The following is a 25,190-nucleotide window of genomic DNA, read 5'->3' as shown; positions in this document are numbered from 1 at the left end:
GGGGTAGTGGAAAAGAAAGGATTCAGGGTGGTGGGGACCTGTTTAGAAAGACTCTTTGGAGCATCTCCCATCTGTGCTGTCTGGAAATCGGCAGCTCAGTTCACAGGTCAGCAGGCAGCGGCAGCTCGATCCACTTGCAAACACCTCACGGATACACTAACAGTTTGGCTCAGTAGAGTCAGGTTAGCAACAGCGGTGACACAACCTAGCAGAGACAGCCAGGCCTCAGCCTCCGATTGAGTCAGCAGGAGGGGCCAACAGGAACACGGGAGAAGTTTTCTGCTGCACCTCTCTCAGGGAAGTGAAGATCAGCAAAAATGTGAGACCCACAAGCATTGCACAGCTAGCTGTACCAGCAAGCCGAGCTCTATCTCCGTCACTCCGTGGAGTCCCATTTATTCCCTCCAAGCATCATGTGTCCTCATGGGCCTTGCCTCAGCACCGTCTTGCCTCAGCACGTGCATCTGATCAGCCTGAATCCTTGGAAGCTGCAACAAACTACAGCACACCGGAAGTTCTTTGTTGCATTTCTCTCTATGGTTTCCTGAAAAATCTTTCATCACCTGTCCTTTCACATGTTTGCTTTAGCAGAACATCCTCTCTCCTGTGTCTGTTCACGAGTCTGCCTTAGCCTTTCACACTGTGTCCACTTTAAGGAAATGTTCCTTCCCATGTTTGCTCCAGCAAAATGCCGTCCAACTGACTTTCCAAAGAACCCTTAAGTTTCCACTCCGGCGTCTAGTTCCTTGGATTTTTCTCCTTGAGGTAGAGTGGGTGTGCAATGGGGGCTAGCCCCTACAGTATGGCAGAAGGCCTGCAGCTTCCTGACGCTGGAGTCAAGGAGACATTCGCCTATGGGCCTGCTGCTGCTGGGCACTCTTCACTGCAGAGGTGTGAACTGCAGGATTCCCAGAAGGTGGGGGTGTCAGGGAGGTGGGGGCGGGGGAAGAGTCGCCCTGTGGGAACAGGTGTGGGGTAAGGTTCCCTCCATACCTTGGGGATATGATGAACTGTGGGAGCGATGCAGAGGGGAGCAGGGACGTGAGAATGGCTGATCCGTGGCCAAGCTCTGTGGCGCCATTGGAAGAGCATGTTCCAGAGTGTTTACATTTAGACTTAGTACATACCCAGTGAGGAGCTTGTGGGAGGTGAGGACATTCTTGTCTGGGCTCTTTCTCCTGTCCCCTCAACTCACCCTTCTTGAGCTGGCATACAGATTGGCACTCAGTCGGTACCCAGAGCACTGGCGACACAAATGCTCTTATCAATCACAGGGAGCGTTTGAGTGAAACAAATGTTTCAGAATGAAAGCTGGGCTTGTTCTTGGTAGGGTCCCAGGGACTTGGTCAGCTTGTTATTGATACCTCTGTGTGTCTGCCCGTGAATGCATGTCATATATATGCATTTGTGTGACAGAGGCACACACACACACACACACACACACACACACACACACACACACACACACACAGTGGGGGGGGCGGTGTTGGGAATGGAAGATAGACTGCCTATGTTTGCTCCCTGGCTGGGTAGACAGCAATGTTGCCAAGGGATCGCTGGAGGACAAATAAGTTTGACAGGAGGTAATGAAGGGCCCCTTGAATAGGTGTTACTTGGGATAGGTTAATTGAGGTGTCTGTGGTACCTAGGTGGCTAGCAGAAAGATCGGGAATGGTCATTTCACCTGGGTGAAAGGGACAGTGATTGTTACCAAGGGAAAAGGCTGAGAAAAGGTAGGTGACAGGTAGGAGAGACATGAGTGGGCGTGGTGCTGGGTGATTAAGGTTTCTTCTTACCCATCTACCCATCTAGGCTATTCATTCTTCCTTTCTGCTTGGTCATTCATGCCATCTTGGGAGCAAGAAAGATGAGAATAGGGGTTCTCAGAAGATGCTAGTTTGGGGTCTGTTCTTCCTGACTTTAACCAGCGCTCTAAGATTGTCAGGAGTCCATCTGGCCCAATATTTGCAATTTATGAATGGGAGTAGATGGAAGTTATTCAAGGATCATCCAGTCACTGATGCGGCTGCACCAGTGACTCTTTATTTGGGGCTCTTTACCTCAGCATCTTTCCACAGAGGCAGCACAGGACACTTTTGGCCCTGCAGGTGTATACTGCGGTGGCTTGGCAGACCACATGTGAACTCCTGCCTTCTGGGTTGGTTTCAGAAAGTATCGGCAAGTGGGTAGGAAGGCAATCCAGCTGCCTCTTAGGGTCTTGTAAATAGGGTTTATGTTTTTCAATACCTCTTCAGATGGCATGGGGCCTTCTGAGGAAAGAGGAACCCAGTGGTGGGTCATGAGTCCACTGTACCTTGGCATCTCCCAGAGGTCTTGTGTTAGGGTTGAGGAATTGAGCTCCTAAGCTTACTAGGTCTCAAGAGTGGGACTCTCTAAGGACCTTCATTGTTTGAAAGTTTGAAGGCTTGTGAAAATGAACCACCAAGTTCTCTGTTGTCCAGTTTACCAGAAAGAGTTATTTGGGGTCTGGAAAGGTGGCTCAGTCGGTCAGGTGCCTCCCTTACGAGCATGAGGGCCTGAGTGCAGATCCCTGGCTCCGAGGTTTGGCTGCAGACATCTGCATCTCCAGTTCTGGGGCAGGGAGCGGGGACAGAGACAAGCAGATCCCTAGAGCTCAGCCTGGCTAAGTCACTGAGCTCCAGCTTCAGTGAGAAAATTACAGTGTCTCAAAAATTACAGCAGAAAACAATCAAGGGAGTGTTGACCTCTGGCTCCGGACCCACCCCTCTGTACACACTCATAGGAACACATATACACACAGCACGTGGACACATTAAACCCAAAATCTTTGGGCTTTTTGTTAATGTCCCTCCCAAGATCAGCTGAGTTGGCTGAGACTGTGTATCTGGGCCAGTGTCCTCATGAGATCCTCATGATAGGATTGAGATCTGCTGTACCAGGTGACCGGTGACCACAGACACTGTCCTAGAGTATAGTGCCCACTCACCACAGGGTGTCTTGGGAGGTCAGAGCTAGGACAATAGCACTGTTGTTAAGAACTGGTTCTGCGGGGTTGGGGATTTAGCTCAGTGGTAGAGCGCTTGCCTGGGAAGCGTAAGGCCCTGGGTTCGGTCCCCGGTCCCCAGCTCCGGGGGGGGGGGGGGGGGGGGAACAAAAAAAAAAAAAAGAACTGGTTCTGTAAGACCCCTGACCTCAAAAGGGAGGTCACAGGCTGGGTTCAGGGAACAGCTTCTTTTGAGTTTGAGGCTGTCCTTCCTTGCCTAAGCTCTGTGTTTCTCAAGGAAGTCAGAGGATGAAGTTCTGTGGAGGCCTGCCTGTCAGTTCGAAAGTTAGTTGGTTCGGGGAAGTGGGAACGGCTAAGGAAATAGGCAGCCAAGCCAGGGAAGATGCTGGAGTGGTGGGCCTGTTGTTGAAGGTGGCTGACTTCGCTTTGTGCCAGGCCACACAGCTTTCGCCATGAAGGAGGTTCAATCAGAACTGTCTCAGAAGAGAATGAACTAATGGGAACAGGCCCTGTGGTGAAGGAGCAGGGAGATAAGATTGAGGAGGATCCCCGGAAAGGGAGAGAAGGTGACAGCTGTCCAGAAACACTTACCAGACAGGAGACAAAGGACATGGCTTCCTTTGTTAGAGGTAGATTTTAGGAAGGGAACTGCTCCCTGGGCATGTGAGCTGGTTTTTTTTTTTTTTTTTTTTTTTTTTAAATAAAAAGGACAGATTGGAGCCTGCCCAGAGGTGGGTAGGTGTGCGTGTTTGTCATTCGTGTAATTCAGGTGACTCTAATCTGCTTAGCGTCCCACCTTCTGTGGCTTCCTCCCTGTGTTCTAGTGAATCCGGTCACCGCAGAATAACAGTTCCCCAAATGACAACATCAGTTCAGTGATGATGTAGTCAGGCAGTGGTGAGATAACTCCAAGGGACTTCTTGGCTGCACAGGTTTTTTTCAGTGTCCTTGGGTGCTTTCCAGAAGCAGGATTTAATCTACATGGCTGCCATCTTGACTTGTCCTGAGCATCTACTGCATCTTGCTGGGGCTCGTGTTTCTGGAACCTATTGAGGATGTCTGAGGAGTGTGGAGCACTAGGTCTGAGCGTGCAGTCGTGGGTCTCTGCCTGGACCACTCTGTGTTCTACAGGCTCCTTTCCTCCCTTTGCTCTGACCATGTCAGAATCTGCTGTCTGCCTTCCCCTAGTCTTTAGAGCCAAGCACTTTCTTTTTTTCCCCTTCCTTTCTTTTTTTTACATTTTAAAAATATCATTTATTCCTAAACACTTAATGATTATTATTAATTAATTACCATCAAAAGCCTAGGGCCTAGTATCAATCCCACCTCTGCTGCTGACTATGCTTCTGTCCCATTCATTCATATTCATTCTCATTCTCTCTCTCTCTCTCTCTCTCTCTCTCTCTCTCTCTCTCTCTCTCTCTCTCGTTTTTGTTTACACTCCAGATCTTATTCCCCTCCTGGTCCCACCCATCTCACCAGACCTCTAAGCTCCCTGGGGCCTCCAGTCTCTTGAGGGTCCCTCTTCTCTGACTGAACCCAGACCCTGCAGTCCTCTGATGTATATGTCATGAGGGGGGGGGGTCCCAATTCAGCTGGTGTATGCTGCCTGGTTGGTGATCCAGTGTCTGAGAGATCTTGGGGGTCCAGGTTAATTGAGACTGCCGGTCCTCCTACAGGGTCGCCCTCTTCTTCAGATTCTTCTGGCCTTTCCCTAATTCAACCACAGGGTGAGCCAAGCACTTTCTTGCTGATCCATTCTCCTTCCAGGCCAGGAACTCTGGAGCCATCCTGATCTCGCCTTCTCCATTCTTACCGCTACTTTACCAGCCGTTATTTCTAAGTTTTGTTTTTTTCTTTGAATGATCTTTCTCGCTTGTTCCTTTTGTGTCTCCTCCTTTTCCTCTGGGATCTCATAGCCTCCATCCTTCTCCTTTGAGTCCCTTCTACTCCCCGACTGGCTTCATTTTGAATCTGATTTCCTCTACAGTGATTCGCCCACACCACACCCCCTCCTTCCCTTTCCCCAGTTAGATTAGGTTTAGAAAGAGCCATGTTAGTTGTTTGTGTAAAACCACACTGATGGCAGGTGGCAGAGCTCAGGATTTCTGAGAAAGTGCTTTCTCCTCTGTACCACACAGTCAAGTGGTCCGAGCAGAAATTGATTCAGTTTTGCAGTGCAGCCTGAGAGGGAGGGTCTCTTGGGCGGGGAGTGCTCCACTCTCTGGGTTTGCCCAGTACTGGGAGTTCCTGGAACAAGGTTTCCTGAGGTGGCTGGTCACACTAGGGCTAGACACGAATGCCTTTTCTACAGCACCCTGTCTCCCTCTTCCAGAAGGAGGAGCTGTCCCCTCTGTAGCTTTGGTCTGGTCAGCTAATGCAGTCTGCAGCAGAGTGGGCCCTGTGGCTGGCTAACTTCTTCCTTCCACCTCTCTAGTTGGCCCCATGGTGATTGACTTTAATATTCCTGTGGATCTGGAGCTTTTGGCAAAGAAGAACCCAGAGATAAAGATGGGCGGCCGTTACTTCCCCAAGGACTGTATCTCCCCTCACAAGGTGGCCATCATTATCCCATTCCGTAACCGGCAGGAGCACCTCAAATACTGGCTGTATTATTTGCATCCAGTCCTTCAGCGCCAGCAACTCGACTATGGCATCTACGTCATCAATCAGGTGAGGTTTGGGAAATGGGACAAGGGAGGTAGACCTCAGGGACACCAATGTGTGCTCAGTTAGTGCTGAGTGATCTCATTTTACAAGGACGTGCCAACTCTGTCACTGCTGCTGTTCTTCTTTAAACAGTGTGGCGAGCTAAGTGCCAAATGGTATGCTGGCTTGTTAATATAGCCAAGAGAAATAGATACGGTGTACTTGGCTTTTTAGACGTAATCTTCCAGCAAAAATGAAAGAAAAAGGCATCTCCAATGATCACCAAGTAAAACACTGATTATTACCATTTTTAGGTTGCTATATAATAATAATTCCAAAACAATCCATTTTTGTTTCAGACTTTTGGGCAACTTTGAAGTTTATCCAGCTGGGCAGTCAGTATCTTTCTTCTGGGGCATCCATAAGAGACCATGTGTATGTCTCTACAGCCAGCCCTGGGTGAAAAGTCTGGGGAGCCCTATTCTAGAGCCTCAGAGAGTGATATGGATTAGGCTGTTTCCTGCTGCACCTCAGACTGTGTGTGTCAGGCTCTCATCTCTGAGGAGACAAATGCTGAAAGCTTACCAGCCTCTCTCACCACAGCCCAGAGATTCAAATAGATCTAAACCCTGTAAAAGGTTCTTTGAGGCAGGGTCTCACTATGTAGCCCTGGCTGTCCTGGAACTCATTATATAGACTAGGCTGGCCTCGAACTCACAGAGCTCTGCACCAGCCCCTCCTCCTGAGTGCTAGGATTAAAGGTGTGCCCCGCTGCCTGGCTCACAGCTGTTTTACATTGTTAACAAACTGTTTGTGGCAAAGTCTTCACCTTCCTCATGTGGGCTGGATGCTTCAGGATGGCAGCCTCTTACACTTCCTCAGGCATGGCGTTAGCCGCTGAGGCAGCCCTCGGCTATCCCAGCTTCCCTGCTGAACATAAAGCCCCTGACTTTGATGGAAGCAAAAGGAAAAGAGAAAAAGAAAAAAAGAAAAAGAAAGAAAGAAAAGAAGATAGTAGCGATCTCACTGCCTCAAACAGGCTCAAAGTTTATGTTGAAGTACAGAGGCAAACAGTGTTTGCAAACACATTTCAGTGAGACTTGGCACCCAGGTAAGTGAGACTCATCAATGCACCTAGGTTACAGATATGTACATGAACTTCACTATCGGGGGTAAACCTGAAGTACCACGTTATATTCATGGGGAAAACAGTAGTGCTCGTTAAGCATACTGAAAAAAAGCAAAGTTTTCCATTTTTATTTAATTCATTTATTATTTTTAAGTTCTTGGTGCGTGCCTTCAATCCCAGGCCTCTGGAGGCAGAGGCAAATGCTGATCTCTGAGTTTGAGGCCAGCCTGGTCTACAGATCAAGTTCCAGGACAGCCAGGACTACACAGAGAAACCCTGTCTCAAACAACAAACAGTGTGTGATTGGACAGTGATTGGACAGTAAGCTTTAGAAGCTCAGAGGAAGGAGAGAAGGCTATGCCCCAATATATTTAGTACAGGAGTTCCTAAATATTCGAGGAAGGCAGATCTCATTGTTATAGAAGCTTCCATGCCCCGGCACCCGGTGACTTCCGGAAGTACTTCCTTAGCTAGTCTAGACAGAGAGCAGTTTTCCAAGAATCACCTCCAGATGATGTGTTCTGTGAGTCACATTTTGGAGAAAACAACCCTAAATTACCCTCTCTCTGCTTCCACCTACTTTTCCTGGGATGCTAGGAACTCCCCCTTTCTCTTTTTTTCCCCACTTGCACCTTAGCATCAGAGAAGGAATCTCTTAGGAGGCAGGGGGTGTAGCTCAGTGGCGGAGTGCTTGCCAAGTATTCATGGAGCATTAACTTTGAGTGCCAGCCTTGAAGCAAAGCGAAAAAATAATTTACTTCCTCATCGCTGTTTGCTAGGGCTTGCCCTAGAGGGGAGGGAGTAAAAACTCCCGCTCTGTGTCAGAGAGAAGAAATAACCAGTAGAGATAAGTACTGGATGCATAAGTAACAATGGGTTGCAATGAAACTCCACTTAGGTTCTCAAGTTCTATGGTGTCCTCCCACCGGGCCACAATAGTGCTTTTGGAGGCCATTTGTCCTCTTCCTGGTGTTTCTCAAAGCCTGGTCTCCAGGGCTGTGAGTGAGCCTCATACCCGGAGAGCCATTTCCCAGTCTGTGATCATAGGCAGGCCTCGGAAGCCCTCAACTACTTAGTAAACACGAGCTGTTATCCCTCCCCACCCCTTCTTGGCTGTTGCCTCTGCCTGGTACCTTGCTGATAAATTCCTTACTGTTCTTCCTGCCTCCTGCTTTAGCCCAATGTAGTGCCAATATCAGGGTCTTACCTCCTACTTGTTAGGGCCTCTGTGGGGTTAGAAGATAATGAAAATCCGTGTGAGTCAGACGACAGGCCCTCAGAAGACTCAGGGCCATGCCTTAAAAACTTCTTTAGAGGAGCTTGCATCCGAAGTCCAATGAGTTTTTATGGTTTATGTTTGCAGTTAACTTTGTTCAGCCATTATGAGACTTAAGCTCAACAGAAGTGTGCTGGAGGGATGTGTGGGAGGCCCTCCCCAATTGTTGAAGAGAGGGGCAAAGGTGTCCTTTGGGTTTCTGTCTCTCCTCTTGCCATGCATATGCGAGGCCTGCTAGAGTCTTAGCACATCCTACTTGGCACTTCCTACTCTGACACTTAGGTATCTGGCTAAGTCCTGCACTGGGATGGACCATGTTGTGGAAGTGATTGTCAAGGTGTCATATAGGAAACAGGGAATGCATTCTGTTGCTCACACTTCAGTTAGGAAAGCACAAAGCCAGGTAATAGGAAGGCTGGCACCTCGTAGCACCAGCCTTAAATGGAAAAGAAAGAATGAAAAGCAGAGGTGAGAAGCTTTAGAGAACGTCTGTCATAAACTACAGCCAGTCACGCCCACTGCGGTGCTTTGTCCCAGAGCTGGAAGCTGAGAGTTCTTTCCCAGCATCACTTACATCTTTGTCTCCTCAGCGTTCTGACTCTGCCCATGCTGTGTCTTTAAAGCCTTCAACAACTTCCCCCAGCCATAGGCAAGGGCCTGAGTGACCTGAAACCTTAGCATGTGATGCCACCTGGGGACTAGCCCTGACCTACCTCCAGCCACTTCTCCTTGTCACCCTTCATACAGTGACCACAGGCAAGCTGTCCGTCATCCTCACCCGGACACTCGTCTCCTTCCCCTTGTGCCTCTGCTTACTCTGTGCATGGGTCTCCCCAGTGGCCTTTTCTGGATATTTCTCAAGCCCCTCTCCTTTACCTCATTAGCTCTGTGAAGCCCCTGAATAGAAGTGACCTCTCTTTCTTCCCTTGGTACAAGGGACAACTATCATTTTTGTGCCTCATTTTGGTCCTTGATCCTTGGTTCCTGGCCAAACTCATCCCCACATGCCTGACCATGGATCTCCTCCACAGTCTAGAATGGACGCTGCCACGTTTGGAACAGGGAGATCTTTCCTTGAGTCCTGCTCATTTATTGATACCCACACTCAGGACCCCCTGCCCCTGGTTCCTAGCTGACTCCACTCCTGCTAGAAGCAAAGTCTCCTCTCCTAGCTTGGCCATATTATGACCCTTTCAAAACTGACACAGTCCCTCCTCAGGGTCCTTCAGCCGAAGTCCCTGTGAATTGCTGACTAGGGCATAGGCTGCCTGTGACAAGACCTTTGGGTAACCTTCCTTTTGGGAAAAGAGACATGTGCTTCAGCCCTGTGTTTGATCATAAAACTCTTTTGGGTCAGACATGATAGGTGATTCATATCTCTAATTGTAGTACAAAAGAGGATTGCAAATTTGAGAATAGCCTCACTACATACTGTGCTCAGGGCTAGCCTGGGCAACATAGCAAGCCCCCAAACCAAAAACAAAGTCTCGTGTGTTCCTTTGTATTTTGACTTCTGTAGACCCCAAGTGAGGGCTGCTTCGAAGGCTGCACAGGCAATCAGATCGTGGCCAAGCAGGCTGGGATTAGACAGAGGGGTAAGGAATGTCCCCATTGCCATGTCTGTATATTGGCCATGCCATGAGTCTTGCTAGATTGTGTGAGAGAGGCAGCTGCTTGTGAGCAATAGCTGCCAAGCACCCAGGAGCCTTTGTGGCTTGTGATGCTTCCAGGAGACCTGGCTGGACAGGCCGTGGGGAAGTGAGAGAGCCAGCCTGTGCTAGGAGGGCAGATGGTGCTTTGTGTGGCTGTGAGTTTGTTCTGGTGTGTGTGTGTGTGTGTGTGTGTGTGTGCGCATGTGTGTGCGCGCGCGCGCGCGCGCGTGTGTGTGTGTGTGTGCGCTCGCATGCATGCATGCATGCATGAGAGAGAGAGAGAGAGAGAGAGAGAGAGAGAGAGAGAACAAGAATGTAGGTGACAGTAGAGACCAGAAGAGGGCATCCATTGGAGTTTGAGTTATGGTGGGCAGTTGTGAGCCTCCTAATGTGGGTACCAGGAACCAAACCCAGGTCCTCTGCAAGTGTAACATGGATTCTACACCACTGAGCCATCTCCAGCCCCTCCCTCCAGGAGGTCAGGATCAGTTGTAGTAAAGCAGATCCAGAGAGTGGCTGCTTCATGGCCCTTGTGATGTGGCTTCTCTCTTGAATATCTTTATGTCACCTGTCACCTTCTATTTCCTCTTCCAGCTGTCAGTGGATATGTAGGGGGATGGGACTTTAGGGGGGAGAGGGCTCAGCAGTTGACCCTCCCTTTCCTTGGGGCATTGCTGGCATGGGGATGGAGTGGGAATGGTGGGAGTGTCTGTCCCCCAGTCTGAGTGCCACCCTCTGCTCTGCTGTCTCCTCTCTGACCACATGTGTGTATTCTCCTGGGGAGTGTCATGGCACTTACTGGCACTCAGACATTGTTCTAGGAAATGCCATTTTTCTCTACGTGCCCTTGGTTCCACAGAAAAAGGAATGATGGTTTGTTTGAACTTGGCCTTATTATAAGGGTGGTCCAAGGAGTCCTTTCCCTGCTGCAGCCATCTCCTTTGAGTGTACCTTTTTTCTCTCGTAGCGGGGACTTTTTTACCTTGTCAAGCCTGTTTGTAGCAAAGCAAGCTGAAGGAGGAGCTCCTATTTGTGGGCGACTTCTTACCTTTCACCTACCTTCTCTTCTGTCCTCTGCCTCCTCTAAAGAAAGAAAAGTCGACTCACCTACTGCTGCTCTCCTAACTTCTGCCACTGCCACTGCCACCGCCGCTGCCACCGCCGCTGCCACTGCCACTGCCACTTGGGTGATGTCCTCACATCTGACGCAGTGCCGGGCCCTTCTGTCCAGGGGGAGCTGTGAATAGGCCCTGTGACTGTGCTGTCTTCCAGCTGTGCTGCCTCCCATGCAAGCGCAGGGCTGCCGTGGGCTGGGAAAACATGGAGATCAGTGGAAGGAAGCCAGCTCATGGGGCAGAGCCCGAGAGACTTCGTCGACCTTAGATTAAACCCGGGTAGAGCCCCTAGTGTATGTATATGAATGTTTACATCCTCGTCAGGTCCACATCATTAGCATCTTCCCATGCTGTTTCATAGTCTCCATGTTCATAACCTCAGTGCCTTCATAGCGGCTGATCGCTGAGTTCTACCACAGTTAATCCTCTCCTTTATTAGAAGCTGAATAAAAATAGCAAACATCCTCAAGTCTCAGGTTAGCTCTGTGTTGGCTTCTTCTGCAGTCAAGATTGTTTCCTCAGGCTAGATTTTCACACATAGGATTGTATGTTAAGAAATACTTTGCACATTTGTATAGTTAACTGGTACGAATAGACAGATTGCTTTTTGAAAGAAAAGACTCTTTTCAGCCTGTGTCTTACACACCCTGGAAGTGCTTAGTGCTACCTTTTACTGTGGGACTTCTGCAGGAAGTCTCAGTACCTTGGGCCCAGGTAGAGGCAGGCCTTCTGCTCTGGCCTCTGGAACTGGAGTTTTAAGATGACCTCTGCCTACATCACCCCAAATCCCTGCATTGCTCTCCCAGCCTGTGTTCAGAATTGCCTCCCAAGAGTATGGGACCTTATTCTAAAGAGCCTGTGTCTTTTATTTACTGAGTGAAAAACTTAAGTCTCAGATTCAAGTTTTCTTGGTGACTGTGTCTAAGCCCAAGGCCACCAGCTTATCAGGCATAAAAACTAGAACCGGGTTGCTAGGAACCGAAAGAATAGGTATTAGCCCACCACAGATTCAGCGTCATCCCGGCCTCTCACCTCACTCCTCTGTGCACCACCTCCAGCCTGTCTGCTGTTCTAAGATCCACACTGGGGCCTGCAGGAATGCCCAGTCTGAGCTTCTTCAGCTCTGAGCTGTGCTAGCCTTCTCACAACCCACTCAGCCGAGGTCTTCTTGGCATCTGAGGAGGCACAGAAAGACACTTGGGGGCAGGTCAGCAAGTGCTATTGGCTACAGACCTGCCCCTAGATTTGAAGTCAACTGTCTGTGTAGGAGTGGCTTTGTAATGGGGCCGCCTAATCTCTCCCATCACAGATATTCTGATTCACAGAGATATCTTTGTTGTTGAGCTGTCTGTCGCTGGAAGAGAAGCGTATTTCAGGATGTGTCTCCTGGTGACACATGTAGACCTGCATCCCTGGAAGACAGAATGGTTGGACAGAATGAATATTCTAGGGGCTGTTGAGACTTGGACAGGGTGAAACATGGCTTTCTTTAGCTAGTCCTCTGGCCTTTGTTTCAACCAAAGGAAGTCACTTCTGTCCTCCTTAGCTGCACAGACTTGGTGTTCCTGGACAGTAGACTAGACTCTGGAACCTGTTCTGGCCCCTTCCCCCAAAAGGCTCTCATGAAGATGCATGGTTAGGGCTAGGTGGGCATGAGGAACTTTGGCTTGAATTCTTCCTTTAAAGAGGATTTAAAAATTTACCCACCATGACTTCCTAGGCCTGCCTGTCTTACATGAATCATACAACAGCTTACGAATTGAGCTGGTCTCCCTGCCTTTTCTGGGATTGAGACACAAATCCCTCTTGACATGCGAAATATAGCATAAGGCTCACTGTGGCCTAGAGGGCCCACCTCTACCACTGTTTTGAATTTTTGTTTCTAAACTGTTTTTGTCTTCAGAGTTTTTACAGATTTCTTACCACGTGATGCCTCCCTCCCCAGCCCAGTCTATCTCCTCTCACCTGCATTCTCAGCCGTTTAGAGTTTTTATCAATTTGAAGGCTTTTCTTCTTTCTGCCTGTTTTCTCCCTCATGTGAGAAGCCCGCTTTGAAAAGCTGGGTTGCGCTCAGCATGGTGGCAGTGCATGCCTTCAATCCCAATAGTCAGTCTCAGATTTTGAGGCCAGCCTGATGTACACAGTGAGATCTTGTCTCAATTCCTAAACAGACAAAAACCAAAAACCCCACACCAAAGTAAAACAAGAACGAAAACGAAACAAAAAAAGCTGAGTCGTGTTTTAAAAAAAGATATGTGCTTCGGTGTGAAGAAGCTTCTCGTCCCCAGACTTCCCCGTGGGCATTCCCACACTCCACCTCACTCTCTAAAGTGTTCTCACTTTCTTCTGCGGCTAGAGGCCTAATCATGTGAGCCACAGCCTAATTCAGTTAAGCCTAATCCTGTTTAGAAATGCCCTGTCTGCCCGAGAGGCAGGAATTGAGGGGGACTCTTGAAGCTGGTAAGAAAAACCGTGAGCATATGTTAAAGATGGCGGAGTCACAGGAGTGTCATGACCCGGCCGGCGCAGGACTCAAGCATTTTGATAGTCTGATAGATAGTCTGATAGCTCCAGATGGAGGAAAAACCTGTTGCCATAACCCTGGTAGTGGCTGTCACTAGGTAGGCCTTTCTTTCATGCACTATTGTGACAAAGCAGGGAACTGAGACCAGAAGTAGAAGCCACCCCTTCACTTAGCCTGTAAGTGGAGAAACTGCAATGAAATTATCTGTTTTGTCTCAGTTGTGTGTTTGGCCTGGTCTGGCTCTAGGTGCTTGTTAAATTTTCGCTTAATTGAATGAAGCAGTAGATGGTGATGGGGTGGGAAGGAGGCTTGAGGGGAGGGCGTCTTCTCTCTCTAAGGAGGTGGAGTACATCTTAGAAAAAGATCATTGCCTTTGCATGCTGTCTTTCTGACCAAGAAAGGAGAGCATTTCACCCATGGAAACCCGGAAATTACTTGACTTTCCTGCAGTCTCAAGGAAAGAAGAGGAAGATACATTTTGCCTGTCTTCCCATTTCAGGTTCCTGGTGGGCCACAGCACATCCGCTGGCTCGTACCACATTTCCTTCTTCCTGGTTCATAGCAATGACGATACTTAGAGAGGAGGCCTAGGAGTGAGAGTGTAGTTCAGGTTACTTGGGAAATTGTCTGACTAGTTCTGAATGTAGTCCAGACAGCCAGAGTCTTCTGAGTTGAGGAACTCTGTACTTCTTCTATTTATGGGCTGTGGGCATGTTCACGGTTCCAAATTTTGAACTCCTGGAAAGTGAACACTGCATAATCTTGAGCAATGCTTAGATCAGTCATTGCCAGCAGGTCCTATGTGGTACAGAGAAGGCCACCAGGATCCCGCACCCCAGATCCTGGGAGTATGCTAAGAGAAAGGGGATAGTTATGTGTTTGGGGATACCCTTAGGATATCGAGTCTTTGGAGATTCATCCCTTTTACTTAGTAGAAGAGTGGTCATTGAGGCTTTGTGTTCCAAAGTGTAATTTGGGTTGGGACGATGGCTGTTAGAAACTGTCAAGATGATTAAGTCATATACCACAAGGGCAGAAGCCGTTACTGTGTGTCTTGTATATGGCATCCCCAGTGGACATTAACAATATGTTGTTACAATTACAGTGGTTCTAATAACTGCTTGGTTTTCCTATTCACTTTCTACTCAGTAGACTTTTTTGTCCTATGGCTTACATGGAATTAGTTGAACTCAGAATTTCAGATCAACCCCTTGGGTAGAGCAGCCAAGGAACACAGTGTTCTTTTTGTTCTGCGTGGTTGAAGGGCTTTGATAGAGCTAGAGAAAGGAGCTCCTGTGTGCTAGGTGGTTTCTTAATTTATTCATTGTTTTCTGACTTCCTGGTACCTCCCTTTTCCTAAGTATCTGGTTTCTGTATTATCTACCTGGTGGACCTGGTAGCCCATGGAGTGCCACAGTTTTCACCCAGGCATGACAAGGGAGGAATTCTTATCTATGGGCTACAGGCCCTTGTGGGACAATAATACTCAGAGTGGAGGCACCAATCCTTTGATCCCCAAGAGTTTCAGGGAAAAGAGCCTTAGTGAGTGAGGATTCCAAAGTGTGGGGCCTTCACTGCTTCACGGCACTACTAGGAGGTCAGAATGAAAGCACATGTTCAAGAGGAGCCTTTGTGAACTGCTAAGGGGAAAGGGCAGGAGGACCCATGTTGGGACCATCTCTGCTCACCATGGGCCACAGGAGCCAATAAGAATCGACACCCCCCCCCCCAGAGTGATCCTCAAAGAGCTCTGGTTGGAACTTAAAGTGCCATCATCTACCATTGTACATGCTTAACTTGTTCTTCAGTCTGTCTGTCCATCAAATCCATCAATCCATTCGTTCGTCCATCCGTCCGTCCATCCATCCATGTATCCATCCATCCATCAAGCTAGACAGCAACTATTACACTTTTATTTGATAACAGTGAGGCACTAGTTGACTAAAACACGGAAGTGTGAGTCTTTGTGACATGTATATTTTCATGGGTGATACTGGAATCAACAAGGTAAGTCATTAAAACACGAATGATCTCCTATCAGGCTTCACAGCCTGTGCCCATCAGCTGGGCCTAAAGCAGTGCTTTGTCTCTAAATCTATCATGTGTATCTGACTGCTCCCTGCCGTACACTGTGAGCGTTATGAAGGCTAGAACTGAGTAAAGTTCGCCACTTTCCTCCAGCATCTAATTTTTGGTCTGATAGACATTTACAAGTCCAACAATATGTCAATTAGACTGGAATAGATTGGAGGTGAAAAGGCACCCAGTTTTCACTACTTCTTGTGGATTGTAGTCTATATGCAGTAAGTGACATGTGTTTAAATATCTTTCACCTTTTCTTTTAGAGCAACATGGCCTCCCATGAATGCACACACACACACACACACACACATACACACACACACACACACATTTTATAAGAGTCTCGCTATATTCCAAGCTGCTCTGGAATTTGACTGGTCTCAGACTCATAATCTATATACTTCAGGCTCCTGGGTGCCAGATTACAGGTGGGTGCCACCACACCTGGCCTTTGTCTGACTGTCTATCTATCTATCTATCTATCTATCTATCTATCTATCTATCTATCTATCTATCTACCTACCTACCTATCTAACCTATTCATTATGTGACACACATGACTTGTTTAGCCAATTTCCCAGTGGTGCTTATGTAACTGTTTGCAGTCTGCCTATGACGCGTACTTCACAGTGAACAGTATCGTTCACCGTTTGTCACACACATGTAAGCTCTTCTGCTGAACAGACTCCTGGCAATGAGGTTGCTGCTTCAGGGGGTTGACACTCACGATTGATTTGTGAAGTAAGGGCAGAAAAACAAAGCCCAGCCATTAGCCAACGGCCATGTGTAGCAGAGCAGAGTGTCCTGCTCAACGACTTGTGGCATCTAATATCACTTCTTGTTTCTGCGTCAGGCTGGAGACACCATGTTTAATCGAGCTAAGCTGCTCAACGTTGGCTTTCAAGAGGCCTTGAAAGACTATGACTACAACTGCTTTGTGTTCAGTGATGTGGACCTCATTCCAATGGATGACCATAATGCCTACAGGTGCTTTTCACAGCCACGGCATATTTCTGTCGCAATGGACAAGTTCGGGTTTAGGTAAGACATACTCAACCAGAGTCTGCTGCAAATGTGGTAGGCTGCTTAGGTGCGAACTAGAAAATGTAGTTCCGCTGTCTGTAGTGGCCTGGGCTCTGGAGGAGAACACCATCTCTGAGAAATGGTTGCTTTTTAAAACGTCTACAGTCATTTATTGCTGGAGAGAGTCCACAGTCCCTATAATTACCATGTATCCTGATAACAGTTTTTAGTATTTGACATGCTCTTAGGTTTGGGCTCCCAACAGTGGTTGCATCTCCTCATGTTCTATCCCCGCCTCGCCCCACGTAGTTTGAGAAGCACTGGTTCTGGAGATTGGGTATCTTCATAGATGTCCTTCGCACTGTCAAAGAAACATGGTTCTTTTTCTAAGAAAAGCATGTGTTCCTGCCCAAACTTGGAACTCTTAACTTTTGTATCACCATACTAGGAAAGAGGGAGGGGCACTGACCTTCGTAGAAGATAGTCTTCTAGTCCACTGTTGAACCTTAAAAGTCAAAGGCCCTTGCAAAGTGGTACACACCTTTAATCCCAGCACTCTACAGACTGAGGCAGGTGGAGCTCTACTGAGTTCCAAGACAGTCAGAGCTTTATAGTAAGAACCTGTCTTTAAGAAAAACAACATTAAAGTCACTAAGTAAATAAATGTGCATTTTACTTCACAGTCCATCCTTGTTTGCATTAAAGGATTACTCATATTTGAAAAGCATCATCTTTCCCTTCCTCAAATAAGCCCGAAGCTTCAGGAACCTGTGTCGCAGCTACTTGAGTTTAGGCTGGCGGCAAGGATACTTGGCTCGTGCAAATAGCCTCTGTGTGAACACAGCTGCTCTGTCAGACGCGGGTGTTCTGCCTCTCGTCCTCCCTCCTCATGGTCAGAGCCATTCAGGACCTACCCAGAATGTCCCATTTAGACCCCTCAGGGGCCAGTCTGTACCTGCTTGTCTTCCCTCTTCTTGAGTGTCTTCCCTTTACAGGTTTGGACTGTGACCCTCCTTATTCTTCCCCTGAAGAGAGATGATGAGGCTCAAGAAGCCACTGAGTTCTTACCATGACACCAGCAGTGGTTTACAGACACCCTGGGATGTCTGGTAAATAGAGCAGGGAGATGAGAAAAGTAACAGAGACAGCAGAAAACTGTATCTACTCAAGACTGCACACACCTCCACTGATGCAGGAATCTGTTTCTAGAATAGAAAACCACTGGCTAGTGAGACCTGTACCCATCTGTCAGCCTTTGGCTTTACCCAGTATTAAAGGAGCTGGAGGTATAGCTCAATGATAGGACAGTGGCCTGGCATGCTTGAGGCCATGGGTTCAGTCCCCAGTTATGAATTGGAGACCCCACCCCAAAAAAGGTGTGTGAGGTGTGCCAAAAATGGATAATTTGATCCTTTAGTGGTGTCATCTGAATCTGAATCCATTGTCCATTCAAGCAGAACCCCAGGGGTCTTTCAAAAATAGTCCTTCCAAACCAGTGAGGTGCTCTGTCCCTGAATTACAGCAACTGGGAGGCAGAGGTTGGGAGGATCGTCTGTTCAAAGATAGCCTAGGCAAGTGAGCTTGAGGCTGGTGTGTGTGTGCGTGCATGCGTGTGTGCGTGCGTGCGTGCGTGCGTGCATGTGTGTGTGTGCGTGCATGTGTGTGTGCTCGCGAGTGCGCATATGTATACATGTGTCATGGGGGAGGTGGGACTGAGTTCCAGTCATTGTGGTGTGTAACTGTAATCTGAGCACTTGAGAGCCCAAGTAAGGCAGGAGAACGGTGAAATCAAAGCTAGCCCCGATACAAAGTGAGCTCTTTACTCCACACACAGCTTCCTCTCTGAAAAGAAAGGAAGCACTCCTGTTCTTCAGCCTCGTGTGCTCAGTTAAGTACGTGTGGCTTGGCCGGCATTTTCCTTAGTTCATGTAAGGAAACAAACCAAGATTTCAAACATTAACTTTAGAATTAAATAGGAGCCTAAGTGTGGTTGGGAGTTACACTTAGGGTAAGAGGGAACTGAAGCCTTTAGAGGGCCTGCCCATGGACAGACCTTTGTATGGCCTTCGGAGCAGAATCTATTCTTCCTAACCATACAGGTTTCAAGATATAAGAGGATAGAAAGGGACAAAAGGCCCCAGTGTCCCAGTGCTTGGAAATGTGGAAAAATAAACGTATCGGTTTGCTAAGTCGGAATAACTGGAGAATTTGAAGCAGTTCCCAGCGATGCAGCAGCCATGGTTAGGTTGGTGTTCAGACCTGGTGGCTTTGGGAGAAAGAAAGATTGATACAGAAATAAGACGGGCAAGGACGGACGGCGTGTCGGTGGCCGGGCTGCCTGCACAAGGATGTTTTTTTGTAGGAACAGGGTACATAGAAAGCAGATTTCAGAGGCACAGTTGGAAGAACTGGACTTAGCCCACCATCACTGACTGGTTTCCTGTGTGACCATAGGTTCAGTTCTGCCCCCTTAGAAAGAAAGAGTCTACATATCTGTATGTCTCTAAGATAATCTGAACCCTGACAAAAACACAAACTAAACACCGAAAGCTAAAGGGACCATTTTGGTTCAGGTTGGATTTGGAAAGATGGTAAGTAAAACAAATTAACTCGTGTATCATTAATCATTAATTTTTATATCATTTGGGGAGATTTCCTCCCAGTGTCTAAGGAGAAACTTCATAAATGTTCGTGTGGATCCTGCCTTTAATCCCAGCACTTGCGAGACAGAGGCAGGCAGATCTCAGGTCAGCCTGGCCTACACAGTGAATTCTAGGCCAGTCAGGGCTATGTAGACCCTGTCTCAGAAAACGCTGGGTGTGTTTCAGTCATCTCTTGGGGTAAACACTCACTAACCACGGGCCTCTGTCTCTGTGCCTCCTCTCCAGCCTGCCTTACGTTCAGTATTTTGGAGGTGTCTCCGCTCTCAGTAAACAACAGTTCCTTACCATCAATGGATTTCCTAATAATTACTGGGGCTGGGGAGGAGAAGATGATGACATTTTTAACAGGTAATGCTCAGTTTCTTTCTCTTCGCTTGGGCTTTCCTTCCAGTGTTTGAGTCATTGCTTGGTTATTCTGGAAGGATTAGTACCCAGGAGGGAGGGCAGTCCCCACTCAGCCCCTGGGCTTAGATCTATGCTCTTGTAGGTCTTACGGGGGCTTAGCAGAGTCTTTAGAAAAACCAGCCTCTGGGATTCTTAGAGGAGCTTTGGAAAATGTGAGATGGGAGTGAAATGGAGGAGCAGATTTACTTTGGCTTCCTATGTGAGCTTTCTGTACTGAAGAAGCAAACCTGTGTCCTGTGTAAAAGCATCGGCTGAGAGACGGCTTGCTATGTAAAGCGCTTTCACTTGCAAGCAGAAGCCATGTAGAGCTGTGGCAGTGTATGTATCTGTGACCCAGCCTGCTCTAGTGTGGTGTGGGACGAGGGGACAGGACAACCCCTAGATGTGAGACTCTCATTTTCAAAGACTTGCATCTCACTGTGGTCCTGGTTTTTTTTTTGTTTGTTTGTTTGTTTTGTTTTTGTTTTTGTTTTTATTTATAAAGCAAGTTTCATCTCACAGAATCTTTGTGTCATGGTTTTATTTTGAATTATTTTAACCACAAACAAGGAAGGACAGATTAGGGTCTGTAGCGATGGCTCAGCAGGTAAAAATACATACTGCTCTTGCAGAGAACCCAAGTTTTGTTCTCAGCACCTATCTTACAGGCGTCTCACAACTTCCTGTAACTCCAGGTACAGAGGACTTTTTTTTCTAGAGTTTGCAGGCATCTGCACTCAGATCTACACGCGCGCGCACACACACACACACACACAAATTAAAAATAAAATACATCATTTTTAAAAAGACAATAATGCCAGGTGTGGTGGCATATGCCTTTAAGCCCAGCACTTGGGAAGCAGGGGAAGGCTGATCTTTTATGAGTTCAGTGACAATCTAGTCCACATAGAGAGCTCCAGGACAGCCAGAGCTACATAGTGAGTGAGTCCTCGAATCAAAAACAAAAACCAGAAGGACAAAAAACCCAGGCAATAGTTTAGTGAGCCTGTGTGGAACCACCGGGTCTGTCTCATTCTGCTGTGGCCGGTCTTACCCTGTCCACACACCCGGGGCACTTTTAAGACAGGCAAACCTGTCTCCTGTAGGTTTGGGGGTAGTAAAAGCCACCTGGGAACCCATCTGAGCTTCTACCTGACTTAGAACATATTTGATGAGTTAGCAGAAAGGGTCTGTCAGAACATCTGTGCTATTCAAGGTTACCACTATGCGAGAACTTGCCAAAGCTCCAAGTTCTTAATAAGGGCCTTGACATAAACTTCATGTTAGAGTGTGCAAACTGGTTACTGAGCATGCACATATTGAGTGCCTACTGCATACAGAGCACTGCCAGGCCCTTCCAGCAGGGAAGATGCTAAGAACCGGATGCTGAACACAGGGTTCTTCAGACAGACACACCTGCCTCCACATAACCTGACCTGGGCAAGCCGTCTGGACTGCTGTATACCTCAGACCTGGGCAAGCCCTCTGGGCTGCTGTATACCACAGACCTGGGCAAGCCGCCTGGACTGCTGTGTACCTCAGACCCACCCGTATGATCAGGAAGGCTGGGGAGGGGGAAGGCATTGAGGGGAGGACTGGAATGATGGGTAGATAAGTACAGGGATGGAGTAGCTCTCCAAGAGATAAAAGCTTGATGCCTGCTTACAGTATGCCAGACACTAAGATGAGCCCACAGGGAAGACCTGGCAAGGACCGTGCAGCTCACCCACATAGCCAGTCCGCCTCTAGAAGGATATTTGGTGCCTCGATTTGGGGCCTTAAAGAGGCAAACACTACAAGTTGCCGAGTCTGTCAATTCAGGGTATGAGGAAAGAGTCTAAAATGTAACCAATGACTTTCTGGGCCGTGTCCCGGCATGATGGTGAGGGTTTGGGCTTAGGGAACAGCTTTCTGGTCCACAGATGAGGCCATACTCTTGCAGCTGGGCTATGACAACGACTGTCCCCTTACTCTTTGCAGATTAGTTCATAAAGGCATGTCTATATCACGCCCAAATGCTGTGGTAGGCAGGTGTCGCATGATCCGGCACTCAAGAGACAAGAAAAATGAGCCCAACCCTCAGAGGTATGTTCTCTCCGTGTGTCTCTTTTACTTATATGTTAGATTTATTTTGTGTGTTATGGGTGTTTTGCCTGAATGTAAGCATGTGCACTGCATGTGTGCCTGGTGCCCTTAGAGGTCAGGTTATCTGGTCCCCTGGCACTGGAGTTGTGATCCCGCTGTGTGGGTTTCCTCCCCAAGAAGAGACAGTCCCATCCCTCCAGCCCTGTGTGTTCCTGTGTTTCCTCCTCCTTTGAAGGGAAGAGGCTGTGAGTCAGGCTTTGCACGGGGGCCCCGTAAGTCCGCTGAAGTAGAAGTACTCCATCTGGGGTAGCCACTCTGGGCAAAAGGGCTGTTGGGTAGGTACAGATGTTGACCAGTTTTGTAAGATTTGTTTTAACCCATTCCCTTTGCACCTTCTCTCCTGGTAGGTTTGACCGGATCGCACATACAAAGGAAACGATGCGCCTTGATGGTTTGAACTCACTTACCTACCAGGTGTTGGACATACAGAGATACCCGTTATATACCAAAATCACAGTGGACATCGGGACACCAAGATAGCATTTTGGTACAAATAAGAGACCCGAGGATGGCCAGAGACCTCAGATGTGTGTCTCTGCCAGTCGACTGGGCTGGTCCCTCTCATTTGTTCAGTCTGAATGATAGTTCTCCTTCCTTACCATTCAGACATCTTTCCAGATGCCCAGGGTGAATGTCACGTTTACCCACAACCTGGCTCGGCACTGGGTGAAATTCTACAAGGTGTTTATCAGTGTAAAAACGGTCAGCCTTTGGAGAGGTTTCTTGGACACGTCACCCCCAAAGAGTCGGAACTGTGCCCAGCTCCAACCTTAGTGACTGTGGGTCATAGTCCCAGTGCTGAAACTGCTGAAGTGTGACATGGGTAAGAGCTTTGCTTTAGTCGGCGATGTCCACACTTCATGACCAATGGAGGCTGCTGCTGGATTCGGATTCACAAGATATTCTTGCATATTTTTTTATACAAAAAATCAAAATTTCAATCAGTCTCGTGTTCTGTCCCTTTCCTATGTCCTCTCACCGGTATGCAACTATTACAATCACTGCGTGTGCGTCTTTTCTTAGCAAAAGAGTTTTAAAACTTGAGCCTGGAGCTTGGTGTCCTGTGAGTGTGGCTGCCGAGGCCTTGCCCTCAGAGCAGGGGCCGGGACACTCACTTCCGTGACCCGTCTCCAGATCCCTGTCTGATTTCTGAATGTAAAGAGGTTTTTTGTGGTTGTTGTTTTGTTTTGTTTTTGTTTTTAGAAGCAGTTTGTAGTATTTTAAAGAATAAATCAAGTTTTGATTATGCTATAGGTTGATTTTTGTGTTGATCCAAATTGGAATAGCTATTGAGTGTTTTAAGTCGTGACTTTATTTTTCTGGGCATGCTATATAAACTTGAATTTCCTATGTATTTTTATTGTGGTATTTTAAATGTGGGGGGAAGGGATTGAGTATTTTTTAGGGGGAAAAAATAACATATGCTGTCTCGGTCACAAAGGAGCCTCTGATGTAGCTGGCAGGCCAGGTTTGTAAAGAGCAAAATTACTTTTGGGTCCCTTGCTAAGTGTATCCTGACAGACCTCTGGGTCAGCAACCTGGGAGATAGCATCTGCTTACCCGGCAGAGCTCTCCCTCCACTCCCCCAGGTGGGCTGGGTGGAGGACCCTCAGCCTCCCAGAACTGACCCTCATGGCCCTAGGCTGTGGGGTTGGAAAATCTTAGCAGTCAGGTTGTTTACCATCCCTCCAGCCTCCCCCAGCACCACACTCCCTGACCTGCCGAAAGTACCCAGCTCTTGCTTTTCTCTTGCTCTTCTCTTTCTTCTCCCCTCTCCATTCTCGCTCCTTTGCTTCCTTCCCTAAAATTCCCTGTGGCACTCAGGGTCAGACTCTTCATTCTCCGGCATGACTGTGCCTTTTCATGAGAGGTCTAGAACGTTCACCTGAACCCACACCCCGTTCTTCCTGAGAATCCTGGTGCCTAGATGGCCCCTCCGTCACCACTCAGGGTTTTAGCAGGGGCTCCCACTGCTCAGTCTAAGCCATGAGGGGTCATTCACAAACCCGCCTGTGCCAGGCAGTGTTCTGTACCTGCGGTGACGTGGCCCAGGGCACTCCGACTGTCAGGCTGAGAGGGCTTCCAAGATGAGCCTGGGTTGGGACCGTAAGGTTCAGCTATCTAATCCTAGAGCTAAGCCCTTTCTGCTGTGGCGGCCTGGACTCCAGCCCTGAGTATAGAGGTTGCGTGGATGGCTGCCCTGATCCTACCTGTGCCTTATTGCTTTGAGCAGCACAGTCTTAACTTGCTGCCTTCTCCGGAAGCCTTTTTATGTGTGGGTTAGAAACTTTTCCCCAGCCAGAGCAGCCAGGCTGTGCAAAATCTGTGCTCTCTCGGTTTCTCGTGCCTCTAGAAGGACATTAAAACCAAGACTGGATGAACTGAGAGGAGGTGGGGCTTTTTGTTTGTTTGTTTTGGTTTGTTTTGTTTTCTGTCCCCAGATCCTGACTTTTCCAAAGTGCCTTAAAAGAAGGGAGATCACAGACACATGGAGTGTGTCACTTCCTCCCCTCCTAAAGCAAAGCTCCACCTTTTCTCTGTGCTGTTCCTGTTGGGTTTTGTTCACGTCAAATGTGTGGTTCATTCTCAGAACCAAGGGAAATTGTCTTGCCTGTTCTTTCCGTTTCCTCCCAGCATGCTTTGGGGCACCTCAGGCCCAAGGCACACCCAAGGCACTGTTGTTAGGCCTGGGCATTTGCCTGACCCAGGAGATGCCGTTGGGGGCTGGAGGATTGAGGGGGCAGGGACCATTTCCTTCACTTGGGAATTCTCACCCTGTTGTCCCATGCTGTGTCTTTCTCTGTCTATATTTGTGGTGGCCTGTGTGGCAGGGCCCTTGGGAAAGCTCAGAGGCACAGAAAGGCAAAGGAAACGTGCTGCCCTTTAGCCTGGCAGGGTCTCGGCTGCCCACTGGGCTGTTACAGACCTGTGATGCTCTGTGTGTATTTTGATATCCCATGTGTATAGATGTATTTACCACTGGGGCTGGGAGTGGGTGGCTGTCTCTGACCTTGATATTCAGAACAGACATCTGTATTTTTGCCTTTGAAATGCAGTAATATAACATGAATAAATGACCCTATCTTTGTAACTCTGGTTTCTTTTCTTTGTGTGTGTGTGGGGGGGGGGGGGGGGTAGGAGTTGGGGGAGGGGGGAGACAGCCGCAGGCTACACATGTCTCCCAGAAGTCAGAAGTGTCCCTATAGGACCTTGATTTTTCTTATCTGTAAGTGGGAATGATAACATGTAGAAACCGTTTTAGGCTTAAAAGGGATGATACGTTGAAACCAATGACCAATGCCTCACAGGTACTCAACAACATAATATCTATTCCCAGTTCAAAATAAAATGGTGCCTAGCAGTTCTCTGGCCACAGTCTGCTGCTATTCTCCACCAGTGTCAGGATTGTTGAGGATGGATCTGAACGCCATCTGTGCAAGGTATTCACAGTGTAAGCTAAGCTGTGTGCTACTATCCCAAACAGAGTTTCCTGCCAGGCCGGGAAGTTGTTAACCAGTGGCTTCAAACTAGTGATACTGGAGTTGGGGTGGGGGTGGGGGAT

The 25,190-nt window shown here is 48.1% G+C and overlaps 1 protein-coding gene across 2 annotated transcripts in view; it reads left to right on the top strand.

The window, feature by feature from the left end:
- B4galt1 (beta-1,4-galactosyltransferase 1) overlaps positions 1 to 22,982 on the top strand; it is a 46,856-nt gene extending 23,874 nt beyond the window's left edge. The window contains exons 2-6 of one of the 2 annotated variants that reach the window (NM_053287.1): positions 5,424 to 5,659; positions 16,267 to 16,454; positions 19,325 to 19,447; positions 21,464 to 21,568; positions 21,976 to 22,982. In NM_053287.1, coding sequence (NP_445739.1) covers positions 5,424 to 5,659; positions 16,267 to 16,454; positions 19,325 to 19,447; positions 21,464 to 21,568; positions 21,976 to 22,108 — 785 coding nt within the window. In that variant the 3' untranslated portion in view covers positions 22,109 to 22,982. Of the gene's footprint in view, positions 1 to 5,423; positions 5,660 to 10,781; positions 11,277 to 16,266; positions 16,455 to 19,324; positions 19,448 to 21,463; positions 21,569 to 21,975 lie in introns of those variants that run through there. The other variant, XM_039109259.2, reaches the window with a different exon arrangement.
- Positions 22,983 to 25,190: the final 2,208 nt, after the last annotated feature.

This window comes from Rattus norvegicus, chromosome 5 (genome assembly GCF_036323735.1).
Source record: "Rattus norvegicus strain BN/NHsdMcwi chromosome 5, GRCr8, whole genome shotgun sequence".
In the NCBI taxonomy this organism is placed as follows: domain Eukaryota; kingdom Metazoa; phylum Chordata; class Mammalia; order Rodentia; family Muridae; genus Rattus; species Rattus norvegicus.
This window is presented reverse-complemented; position numbering and strand designations above follow the sequence as displayed.